Here is a 13,330-nt window from a genome sequence, read left to right as displayed (position 1 = left end):
CTAAAACATGGAGGCTGTCGAGCTATATTTCTCTGCCGCAACTGCAAACCTGCCTTAGCAAAGCAGCTAAATCCAAGAACTCTTTAAGCGCGCACTTTGCCTGTTTGGTCACTAGCATGGAAAGGAATATCGCTATTGCTTTGTGTGCAGGTCATCGATCTTATCCCACTTCACGACAAATAAAAAAAAGAACAGCTGTGTCGATAGAACAAATGACCAAATAAAGTTACCTCACACAGGTTCTTTTTTTGCGATAAAGAGGGAAACAAGCGCGTTCGCTTTTCTTATTACAGTCTGCCACGTTAGCCAAAGAATTTCGCTCGAAGCATACCTACTGGCACCTCGACCATGAAAACTTTCCTTGTTGTCTGCCTTTTGTCCGCTGGTAAGATCATATATTCGTCACATTAATCAAGCAGATGCCTCTTTTAAAGCTTTTGCTGTCCACCTTGAAAAGAAAGATTTATTTTATGATTTTTTTTCATGTTGTACAGCTTGCAACCTTCTTTGTGCGTGTCCGCTGGTTTGATGCAATGATACCGACAGTAGTCCGAACCGCGCGGTGATGGTGGGCTCACATTCACTTTCCGACCAAATATATCCGCGCTGTATTCTTATTAAATTTGCATACATAAAAGCTATCGCTGAGAGCAGAGAGCTACCTGGCAACCGCCACCAGGAGTTGCAGAGTCTTTGCCGGCTCCCACAGAGAAATGTACATGAAAAAAGAATCGTGAATAAAGAACAGGCGAGATATAAAGTGGGAGGGGCATACTGAATGATGAACAAGGAGAGATAATAAATAAATATCGAAGGACTACACAAGAAAGAACATTCATGTGCGCAGCACACTCATCGGATGGCGCTTACCGTCCTGCGAATGGTTCACAAATTAGCACAAAATCTAGAGCTACGTTTTAGGCTATAATGGGGAGTCTGAACGTGTCACCTGCCAAAATGATCGAAGGGCTGTGTGTACTTGATTACCTTGGACGCACTACCTGCGGGAATTATGATGTATTTTGAAGTGAGACTAGGACTGAAGGGAATTCCACTACACAAGCGCTTTCATCCGTTTTAGTCTATATAACGCCGTCCATTGTAGCACATGGTAAGCCCACTGAATTCACTTTAGAGTGCAGTACACTGCGTACTGGAGGGGGGCCAATCCGAAATTACCAGTAAACGACCAAGTGTCTCTTGTTGCGCGGTAGCAAGTGCAGGATACACTGAGGATCTTTGTTGGCGGTACCGTTCAGCTACCACGACAAACCCTACGCGATGCTTCAGTTGCTCAACTCTAAGGCCGCGAGGTAAAGCACGCCTACGAACACGTAAAGGAAATGATATTGTAGCTGCAACTCCCTCGTCGGGACGCTGTCAGGAGTAATGTTCAAAAGAATACCAAGCGACCAATTCCCTTGATAAATTTGTAAGCTTCCTGCAATTTATTTATTTATTTATTTATTTATTTATTTATTTATTTATTTATTTATTTATTTGTAGCTAATAAAGTTCATTGTACATCTGTCTGTTTATTTATTTACTACATGCTGCGGGACGAGGTCCATGAAGGAAGGGTAAATATAAGCAAAAAAAAAAAAAAAAACAAGGGACAAAACACGTGAGCACAAAAAAAGCGAGTACTATCCTAACAAAGCCAAACCATTCATATCATCAATGGTGAGCAGAGAGAAATGCCATTTAAATGTGTTAGTTCGGGCAAAATAGGGGCAAATCATTTTGATGAGTGTGGAAAGTTGGTTTCGTCATTAGTGGACTTATACACGTTGAGGGGTAGAGTGCCGGTATGGTATTTAGTAGTTAGGAAATAAATTTCAGCCTACGCATTTCTTCCTACGCAATTCAAGCAGCGGAATGTCATTACATCTCATTAGCTTAGTAGATGAGTCGAAGGTCAAAAATTTTTTGTACACAAACCCGAGAGCCTTTCTATGTCTTTGTACAAGGCTGTTTATGTTGTACCGAGCGTAGGGCCCCAGGCAATACTGACGTACTCGAGGTTCGGTCGACTTAGCAGTAATAAATTGCGAGTTTGAGAGATGGTGTATCTTTTTTAGGTTTGCATTAAAAACAGTTTACAAAACGCGGAGCTTTGTTAACATGAAGGTCCCAGGATAGGTTGCTATACAGGGTGATATTTCAGTATTGGTAGTTGGTAACTACTCTAGGTGGGGAAGCGCCTAACATACGAGTATGAGAGAGCGACGTCTTTTTACGATATATGAGAACAAAAACACTTTCTCCTACATTTAGGGTCATCCTCCATTGTTTGCGCCAATGCCAAATGGTATTCCGGCTCTCATTCAGGCCATTTTGCTCGCTAGCACATGTGGTCTCATTAAACAAAGCGCAATCTGTAAATAGTCGTATTTAAACATTTGGCTTGGTAACATGAGTAATCTCCTTCACATGCAACAGGACTACTTAAGGGCCCAATACACTGCCTAGTGGTACGCCAGGTGTCCCTGGAAGGCACGCCGAGTGTGGCCCGCTCACATCCGCAAACTGCTCGCGATCGGATAAGTATTCTGCGATCCCAGAAACAAGGAATTCTGGAAGGCCATATTTTCTCATCTTAAGTATTAGTTTATCGTGATGTACCGTATCAAAGGCTTTACTAAAATTTGGAAATGTTAAATCAATTTGGTTGATATTATCCATCGGAGAGGCAAACTAGTGAATTACATTGACTCTTTCATCAACAACTGCAGAACTGGCCGCGATTGATGTTGCTCTGAAGTACGTACACGAAGAGTTAAAAGCATTGAAGGTCGTCATTCTTACAGACTCCCTCAGCAGACTGAGACAAGATGCCAATACCCCACTTTTATGCTGTATCGAAGAAACTTCCGGCAAAATTACTTTCTGTGGAGTGTCCCTCATTGCCCAGTGGATACACTCGCACGTGGGCATCTCTAGAAATGAAGAGGCTGATCGCCTCGCTTCAAGTTGTGCCCACCACGAATGTGATTGCCCTGACATTTCCTGCATGCTTGAAAACGCTCGTCTTCTGATACGCCGACACCTCCTAAAGCAGCACGCAGACCGGCGTGTTGCAGACGGATCGTTCCCTCCCCGTGTTCGTGGTCGAGGCTTGCCACGTCGTGCTAGAGCACTGCTACATAAGTTAAGGGTTGGGTTTGTGTTGGGGCGTGAACGCCTATACCGACAAGGACGTGTGGACAGCCGGTCGTGTACGTTTTGTGGCTCCTGGGAGACACTTGAACATGTCGTTTTAGAGTGTCCCGAATTAGTTGCGCAGCGCGCATTGCTAATTAAGGAATATGGACTTATTGGACTGCAATGTGCGACTCTTGACGATTGCCTATTTCCAAGGGGGTGCGCTTCCCACGTGACCAGGCTCATCGAGCCCTGCTAACTTTTCTGAAGGACACTGACTTGGCCTTCCGTTTAAAGACATTATTTGTATTTTGTTTTGTTCTGTCTGTGTCTCCGTCATATCTTCATTTCCTCTTTTCTTTCCTCGTGTTTTCATTTCTTCTATTCCCTCCTCCTGAAAGAGTAGGCAGGCGTTGCGCCCCTCTCGGTGGCAGTTGTCAGCTTGCTCCCTCCCTATTTCCTTCGTGTCCTTGTGTTATATGTGTACAAACCAAATAATATTAATAGTAAACAATAATTCCGTAACTGTGCAGTAGCATTTTCCAAAACCATGGTGAGAGTGCGTTAGATATGTCACATTTGATTTTTATTTGCGTGGTAGTTTTTAAGATCGCACAACGTTCGTCATTTGTCATACTGTAGGATTAGCGTTTATTTTAAGAAACATCTTCAACCCTTGGTGTATTGTTTTCAGTTGGCCTTGGAAATGCCGAAGAGGGCACACTTGGTGCGACAGCTACGGGAAGTCTGTCAGGGGAGCTACGAGGAGGAATCGAACGTGTGGGCCCCAATGGTCGTCCGGGCGTGACAGTCTCCTTTGGTGGCACTATCCGTGGTAGCATTGGCGGCCGGGGTGAGAACAAATGACGCTCTTTACACAGTACGATGTTGTGCTAGTTGGTGCATACCTGTCAATACTTGGGACGCTAAGGGTGAACGGAGAAAGAAGAGATGGACAGAAAGCACGTAAACTGGCAAAAAAAAAATACGGCAAACCGTACTTAGACAAAGGTACACCGCTGTTGATATTGAAGGACAATGGATTCTGCGGGCGCATTAGTATACCATGTGGTTTGTTGTTTAGACTGCCCCACCTTCGGGTTTGGCCCACATTTTTAGACTGTACCATATCCGGTATCGGCGGATATTTTCCTTTTCCTTCCCCTAGTGTAGGGTAGCCAACCGGATACTTTTCAGGTTAACATCCTTGCCTTCTCTCTAATGTTTCGCTTTCTGTCTGACCCATATATTTCGCTGAGTATAAGCCACACATCTGGTCCTGCTGGTAGGCACGTGCAGTTGAACCACCACAGCTGGGTTCCATTTCGTTGGATCTGCGAATCCACATAGCCAATAGATGCACACGTTTTTCACGAAATAAAGTTAGGTGCGAGTTGACACTCTTTCTGTCCATCTCTCCTTCCGCTCAAACACTACCCGCCGCGGTTGCTCAGTGGCTATGGTGTTGGGCTGCTGAGCACGAGGTCGCGGGATCGAATCCCGGCCACGGCGGCCGCATTTCGATGGGGGCGAAATGCGAAAACACCCGTGTACTTAGATTTAGGTGCACGTTAAAGAACCCCAGGTGGTCCAAATTTCCGGAGTCCCCCACTACGGCGTGCCTCATAATCAGAACTGGTTTTGGCACGTAAAACCCCATAATTTAATTTTTTTCCGCTCAAACACTATGCTATTTACAAACAATGCGTCCTGATTTATGCTTATCAGTGTGTAGGATGCCATATATGGTCGTCACAATTATATTCACCATTAAGATATCTTCTAGCTGATCAATACTATATATTACCAAAAGTACACATATAAGCAAACGAGGCCTAAACGAAATAGATGAAACAAAGTAGAAGGCGCATTTCGGCTGCCATGACATGTTTATTCACGAGATGAAGCCCACATTTCTGGACTTGAAAACAGGTGGCCACCACTGGAGCCATCACTTTGCTACACACAACTTTGACTTAAATTTTGAGCGATAACAGTACAGTACGGTATGGTAAATTTCTTTCCTTGAAGCTTTCATTGTTCACTACCTGCGAACCCCTCCGTGAATGATTATCTGATTTTATCAATAAAAGATTCGACTGCAAATGTACAGAGAATTGCTCCAAATCCATATTAGCGTTTACCGTGCATTGGGCGCCCATTTAAAAGGACCCAGAAACGATTTTGCCGATGTTGTATGAACGTACTGAGCCGTTAGAGTAGGTACGTCTGACCGCTAACGGACGCATCTAAGCGATCCAGCTAAAGCGTGTAATTTATTATCAGGTTTTAAAATGTACATCGCTACTGATAGCAGCACACCAATCGGCTGAGTTTTGAGCCGCCCCTGACCAAGTGACGTGATTTGACCATGTGACGTTAGTAGGGCGAGCTATCCGATTGGCTGCCCAGGGCGCGTCATCGATAATTTTTCCAACATTATGGTGAACAAATGTTGTTCGTAATAGTTTAGATGTTAGGCAATTTGTTTCTATAAAAAGGAAGTAACAAAAAGAGAATGCACAAGGACATGTATCACTACACAAAAAGCACTTCCGGCCCACAAGCAAGTGTCGTCTGCTTGTGTCACAACTGTGCTCCGTGTTGACGAGAGCTGCGCGGTCAGTGTTTGTCTCGTTATTTCTTTTCGCGAGCACCATAGTTCGTGCCTTGCGTTGTGGGCTGCTAACGTCGCGATCGGCGACACGTCAGGCGACGACATCGTGCCCCTCTGCAAGTCAGCAGACGAGCGGAGTGGCCGCAGCGCATCGGACTGTTGGTATCCAAACGGCGCCAGCATCTACGCCGAATGATTTCCACAATAGAGCTTAGCGTGTCCGGTATTCAGGTAAACGCAAGCGGAAGTGTACTGCGCGTTTTACGCGATGGACGGAGACTCAAACGTGAACAGCTTCCACGGTGCAGCCATCTGGCGGCACAAAGCTCAACCAAACACAGAACTAATAAAGCAGTAACCAAGTGTATTCTGCTTTGCCTGCTGGCGCAAATTTTTGGCAGGAGCGTAATGTTCAACACGTTGTCTTTTAATACGTTTAAAATGTTTTACACTTGGTTACAGCAATATTATCCCGGTATTTGGCTGGTTAAGCACTGCGCCACCCGATGGCTGGATCGTGCATGCCGATCAGGCCGCTCACAGCGCGTCTACGAATCTCCTTCATCACAGCGGTATGGAGGCGCATTAGTTTACACCTCTGCCTATCAGTCAAAGCGCCCAGCTCGTCTGTGGTTACCGGATTACCAGACAGGCTCGGCGCTGCGACAGAACACTCGCAGCACACGCTGCTTGATCGCTCTCGCTGGGATCGAGGGCCAGGCGGCTAGTAGAGAGGTTGGGGAGCGTTCGTGTGCTGGCTCCAAGAGAACCGGAAGTAGACGACATCACGTCACAACATGACGTAGAGCCAGCGAAGGCGGAGCTTAGCCCCGATCACTCGGCGAACGAGTTGAGAAGAAAATGCATGGCTAGGGAGGAGGGTAACTTGTAATCGTCCGTAGATCTCTTAATATGAGACGCTTCACGTAAATTGTGACGCTAATGTTTTACTGTAGCTCTACCCTACGCGTCAACAAAATTTGTCCGAACCGTTTCAGGGGCCCTTTAAGAAACCGAGGCGGGCAAAATTAATTCGTAGTCCCCGTCTACGACGTACGTCATAATTAAATCGTGGTCCTGGCACGTTAAACTGCGGAATCTGAATTCAAATTAGGACGACGAATTATAAGAAATACCCTAACGCGCTCGAATAATACAGTTCGCGCTTGAGTTCAAATAGCATTTGAATTGTTTATAAAGTTATAAAACCAAACATATCTGCCTGTATTCTCTTGTATTGTGTCGACTATATTTATTTGATATGTGCAGCGCCTCCACCATTCTGATTTCTGCAATAAAATCCAATGCAAGAGCACAAAATCCACCCAACCGTTAGTTTGTGGCGGTTATCAATAATATAAGTTCATTTCGGAGTTGTAATCTAGGTCCGAAAGACTAGCTTTCAAATTGTTGGCAATGAACACTAGTCAGAACGTTTATGTGCACTTAGAAGGTAATATATGCTTCTGATTAAACAGTCAGAAACGTACCTGTCCCTTAGATCGTAAAATGTACGTCATTAGCACACTTCCTTAGGTGGTTCAGCAATGTGTGCCGTAATTCGTGCTTGCAAAACAAGACACGCAGCATAATCTTGATTAACTATCCTTACCTGTAGTTAGCCGCAAACACACAAGCTGGAGAACGAATCAACGTTTCTATTTTATCCGGTTTGATGATAGTCAATGTGATTGCTGGGTATCAGTAGTTGTACTTGTCGAGCACTCATGCATACATATGTTATTAAGACAAAAGCCTTATATGTCTCATCGTTCAGTCGACCTTCAATGTCCTTGAGCGAAAACCGTGTCGTCGAAGTGAAATCGTACACGATGACGACTCGGTGTAGTAACACACTGCACAGACGCGGCATCGTGTCTTACCTACAAACGCTCACGCAACAATTGTGATGTGCAGGTCACCGTCGTCATCGTGTTAATAAAGATAGAGTTAATTAAACTCGAACCCACGACCTTCGGTGGGAGTCGAACCCTCGAACTTATGTGGGAGTCGAACCCACGATCTTTGGTGTTAATTAGGGCGAGGTTAATTAAAGCGCAGTTAATTAAGGTAGCGTCAATTAAGGCACTCGAACCCGTGGCCTTTGGTCGGGAAGAACAAGTAATAAGAAGTAACAACGCATTCGAATAAGAATGTCAGGTATTTAATGAATGTTCCTTGAGCGCGCATGCTTTTGCCTGCACCCTCTTTGGCGTATAGTAAAGTGACTGTCAATTTTTGGTACTTTGACATGACAAGAATGTTATTTGAGCCCTGAGGAACTGAAATGTAGGGGAACCGAAGGCTCCCACAGAATAAGTCAGTGGCTCCACTCATGATGGGACCTGAAGACGAAGTCCCGTCGCAATATCGTGGGCTCTCTGGACAGCCTGGAGTTGAATGTGAATATTGCTGCTCTTGAGGGATTCCTCCCATTGCACTTTTGTGATGGGTGGAGAGGCGTTAAGGGCTGGGCACAACCAGAGCATGTGATCAAAAGAACATGAGTCCTTACCACATTTGCGGCATGACTGTGAGTGGTCAGGGTCTGTCCTGTTAAGGGACCGAGGAGTGGGATACGAACGGGTTTGCAGAAGTCTGATTGTGTTAGCCTGAGGGTTGTCGAATTTGGGGGGGGGGGGGGATTTTTTCTGCCGAGACGATAATGGGAAACAATTTCGTGAAAAGTATATAATTGGTTGTTGTGGATGTTGACCTCGTTCCGAGCCTGGCTACCCACGACAGCGCGGTACGTGACATGGCGCGCTAACCAATGGGACTGCTCGTTAGGATTCCATCCGAGCGGGTTAACTGAGCCATCTAGATGGGCTGGGGACCATGAGATGTGGTATCCTTCTTCGCTGCACTCCCTATTTCTTTGAAGTGCTTTGTTCACAATATTGTTCGCCTGTTCAGACACGCGGGCGGTCTAGAAGGATTTAACTGCTATGCGTGAGTCCGAGAAGACAATAGGGGGAACTTTTGCGCTGTGATAAGCCAGCGCGATCGCCGCTTTCTCCGGCAGATGGGCAAACTTATTATACACAGAAGCTGCATTAACCAGGTTGCCCTCCGCGTCTATAACCCACACAGCGAACGTATCGCCACTATTAATTTATGCCTCACTATAACAAATGTCATATCTGGCAGCATCGACAAAGAGGGCCCCTATTTTGTGCTGATTGATCTTTTCAAGGATCTTTTCAAACATCCACCCTTGTTATGCACTGGGTGGATGTTTCGCGGTACGGGGTCAACCATGATGCGAGTTCTGGTTTGCCCGGTCAAGTTAATTTTGGTCTCCGGTTCATGTGTGGGCTGGATAACCGCTTCTTCTAAAATCTTGATCTCTGGCGTAGAGGACGATATTCTCGTTATTTGAGCCGCTGTGTGAGCTATTAGCTCATCCATAGTGTTGTGGAGTCCTAGCTCCGGCAGCTTTTCGGTGCTCGTGGACTGCGGAAGGCCGAGCACGCGCTTGATACCGGTTCTGATTAGAGAGTCGAGTTTGACCTTTTCCGCCTTACCCCTTACCACGAATAAAATATCCCCCACGGTACATGTCTTTCAGGGTGAAATTATCTATAAGGAAACGAAAAATGAACCCATTAAACTAGAGACTTTCTATCTGCCACGTTTCAAATTTATAACGAAATCATCGTTTGAATAAGATATGGAATTAGCAAGGACGGCGAAACTACTGAAAACGAATGTTTGCAATTTTAAATTCATGTAATTATACTGTATAGTACATAATTCATCTAGCGTAATCAATATGTGAACTATACATGAAACATTTATTACCTTCTATAGGCCATAAATCTCGTAGATGTCCTCGTTAAGAAAATGTAAGGTTTGCCAATGTAAACATCATTCAAGTTCAGATCATTGTAAACGTTTTCTTTGTGCTGAAAAGTTCGATTATAGACTGTAGCATATGATTTATACTAATGCAGGACGAGGAATTGGCAGCGCACCGGCATCAAGCAGCAGCACAGCTACATCAAGCAGCAGATCTGAGCCTGGGAGTTCCGGGAACTATCCACAACCCACCGGTGTTGGAGCAGGCATTTATGGAATGCCTTACGGTGGCTGGTACTACCCAAAGTATAGCCCGTATGATCAATACGGCCCGTATGCTGAGCACGGCCCGTACCCACAGTACGGCCCCTACGGTCGCTACGCTCCGTACGGCTACGACGAGTATCGTCGGTATTCCTCCTATCCCAGAGTGTACGGTAATTTCCGTGACTGGAACAACGACTACGACTGAGCCGCCCGTTCCGGCACCGCAGCTGTTCTATAGCTGCGTCTCCTGTTACTCCTGTCCGTCTATCATGGTGAGGGCTCTTCACAGGTGTCATTTCTGCTGCTCATAAGTCATACACTCACTGTGCCTTGGCTCCGCATTTAGGCTACTATTCTTTCAAAAGTACTTACGACGCAACGCGCTGCTGAATGCCGATGTATTTAACGTAGCATACCCCGTAACTTTCCGTGCAAGCGGACAGCAATTGCAATATATATATATATATATATATATATATATATATATATATTGTTCAAAAAATATAAGCACGTAGGAAAAACATAACAGGACGTTACTGACGTTACGGCCGGGGTCCGGCCTTCATCAAGAGACTCTTGATGAAGGCCGGACGCCGGCCGAAACGTCAGTAAAGTCCTGTTATGTTTTTCCTACGTGCTTCTATTTTTTGAACTACTTTTGTGCCGGCTCCTGTTATTCTTTACTTCACTGATATATATATATATATATATATATATATATATATATATATATATATATATAGGCACCGAGGTTATGTTCACTACAACAATGGGTGAGTCGGCGAACGTAAGGCCTGAGAAACGTTCGGATCGACAGATGGCAGTAGCTGAAGGAGCTCTTTTTCAAGCGAAGCTTATTACGAGGCACATATTTCGGTAGCGTCCGGGTACGCAAAAAGCTATCATCATCAGCATTGGCTCGAGCGTCGTTGTCTTCTTCCGCAGCTGGCTCGTTGGCGCCCCTCGGTTGGCGCTCGTTGTCGAGCTCGGCACGCCCTCGCACCACTGCTCCCGCGTTCGTCGTCATCGTGTGCTTCCACAGCTGGCTGCGTGGCCGCTAATCATTACAGCGTAGAATATCGCTTCCCTTCTGTCGTCGTAATGGTGAGGCCGCGTTTACGGGGGTATGAGTCATTGCTTCAGGGGATATGAGCCATTCATTATCTTATGTCACAGACAGATGTCAAGTTGAAGCTAATTAATTTCGATGAATCGCAAGCGGCAATGGCGGGCGAATGCTGGACATATGCTGAACAGTACATAGATTCATGGCGCAGTTTTAGTTTTCCACCTTGAAACAAAATGATTCGTGTTATTGAGTTCTAGAATTATTATTGCTGCTCGGGAATCTGCAGAAATTTATATCTGCAGAAATCTGCAGAAATTTCAAAACTTCGATCTAAACAAGCCGCCAAACTGTAGCTAGTTTGGGCAATAATTTGCAGATAACTGTTGAACCTATAGTTACTAACCTTTAGAATAATAAGCTCGGTTCATTATTAAAACAATGAGCGAAATTTTAAGCTCTGTGTTTTAGCATAACTTGTCCTATTAAGCCAGTCATCGCATAATTGAAATAAGCTTACACCCAGAGCCAAGTTTGCTACAGTATATCTATTTTATTTTGCGCCAGAAAAAGCTGAGCTTGCGTGTACATTTAAGAAATGTTAACTTGAATTACTTTAATAAACCTTCCTCCGTACAACATGTTTGACCTTGTCATATAAACCTTTATATTAGCGACATTTACCAATCTATTGGGTTTCTATAAATTTTTAGAGTTCAGTGATGGATGATTTTTTTTCGGGGGGGGGGTGGGGGAGTCTATGCGGAATTTCACACAGCTAAATTGTATTTTTTTATTTAGACATATTTTTCTATCTCATACAAAAAACACTTATCGAAAGCAGAAGTAGCCATCCGGACACCCAGTCTATCTTTACCTGAAAACGAGCTGCTTTACCGATGACTGACATAGCGGCAGATCATAAAGGAAGTGTGGAAATGTTGCATGATACACCGACTAATACAAACACAGCATCTGAAGAGATCGCTAGATTACAAGTAGATGTTTCTGGTAATTTGGTTTTTAACTAATTAATTTATTACCTAACCAGGTTGCGTATTGTCAAATTCTTGAGCAGCAAAACACCACCATTTCTTTACAGTACATGCAGAGAATGCGCAGAATATTTGTAAATGCTGATGGCAGCCGTTTCACCACGATGTCATTGCCATGCTATGTATTTTCGAAGAGCGTTCGACCTCATAAGGCATGCGACAAATCAAGAGCAGTCAAAAGACGCTCCTAAGAGCCTGTATTGGGTTGCTAAGTCCATATCTAGCTGTGAAGGCTAGCCAAGGTGGCGCGTGCGTAGATATGGATCCCTTAGTGAAAGTCATGAGGTCACTGTTCGATCGAGGCCTTGGTGGCTGCTCCGCTGCGGGTAGAATGCAAAAACGATCGTGAACCGTGCCTTGGGTGCACGTTAAGGAACACCAGGTGGTCAAAATTATATTGAGTCTCCCGCTGCGGTGTGTCCTCACAACCAGATCGTGATTTTCGCATGTAAAAACACGACATTTATTTAGGATTTTTCTTATGCGACAGCAATTATATGGTCACTCCAGGTGCATTTCTACCGTCGGCGTCGCCGTGTGGTTCTGTATAAAGTACAAGCGCGGTAAAATCGTCGCCGCGCCCCGTATGCTGTATATATGTGCCAGTGATAGCGTGGGACGCTGAGCCGGTGATCGCGGCTCTATCTCACGCACGCAAGGACGGAAAGCGGGAAGGAAGCGCGTCGTCTTCTGTCGAGCGCCAGGCTCCGGGTGTAGGGTGGTATGGCTTCATTATCCTGGGAGCTTGGCTAGAACAGTTAACGCACGGGCTGTTCCTGCAAATGTCTGGCCGTCTCCATAGCCAATTTGTAAGACTGTTTTCGTTTATGTACTGCACGCGCATAAGTTGGATTCACTATACTGAAATTGATTTCTTGTCTCGTTCTTTTTTTTCAGCTCAAGCTAAAGTATGCTCTGCAAACCGTGGCTATGATGCAGAAAAAAATATATTGAATGTCAGACATATCTCCAACAATTACAGCTTTTATGTAGGTGCCTCGAAAGTTTATGAAATAATCCACACTAGAAGCGACGACCAAAATTCTTCAATAAAGCCGCTTGATAGAATTACTGTGGGGATTCAGGGTAATGCTACATTATACATGTGAGTCATCACGCCATAGTTTTACAATGCAACTCCTGATCACACCGTGTTCTTCCTGTATGAAATGAAAACGGTGGGTGTATGTGACGGAATTTCACGGTTTCCGTACATTAGAATAGCCTTTTTTTATTTGCTCTTGAACGCTTTGGCAGTGTGGCGACCCTCGTACATTCGTACTTGCCGACGGCATATGCCGCGTCTGGCTCCTCGCATCGTCTGCTAAATATGTTCCTGGTGTTTGTTGACTCGCGGCTGCACTGCGGGAAACACCATTG

At 45.0% G+C, this 13,330-nt stretch overlaps 1 protein-coding gene across 1 annotated transcript; it reads left to right on the top strand.

The window, feature by feature from the left end:
* The first annotated feature begins 269 nt into the window (after positions 1–269).
* LOC119452524 (shematrin-like protein 1) lies at positions 270–13,054 on the top strand. The gene is made up of 4 exons (XM_037714618.2): positions 270–385; positions 3,839–3,997; positions 9,718–10,101; positions 12,848–13,054. Exons 1-3 carry the CDS (start codon positions 349–351, stop codon positions 10,032–10,034), a joined length of 513 nt encoding a protein of 170 aa, XP_037570546.1. The 5' UTR covers positions 270–348; the 3' UTR covers positions 10,035–10,101; positions 12,848–13,054.
* Positions 13,055–13,330: the final 276 nt, after the last annotated feature.

This window comes from Dermacentor silvarum, chromosome 5 (genome assembly GCF_013339745.2).
Source record: "Dermacentor silvarum isolate Dsil-2018 chromosome 5, BIME_Dsil_1.4, whole genome shotgun sequence".
NCBI classification, from domain to species: Eukaryota; Metazoa; Arthropoda; class Arachnida; order Ixodida; family Ixodidae; genus Dermacentor; species Dermacentor silvarum.
This window is presented reverse-complemented; position numbering and strand designations above follow the sequence as displayed.

Coding starts and splice junctions, on each gene's coding strand:
- LOC119452524 (XM_037714618.2), top strand. CDS start 349: ATGAAAACTTTCCTTGTTGTCTGCCTTTTGTCCGCTG. Junction 386..3,838: donor TGTCTGCCTTTTGTCCGCTG/GTAAGATCATAT, acceptor TATTGTTTTCAG/TTGGCCTTGGAAATGCCGAA. Junction 3,998..9,717: donor TGGTAGCATTGGCGGCCGGG/GTGAGAACAAAT, acceptor ATACTAATGCAG/GACGAGGAATTGGCAGCGCA.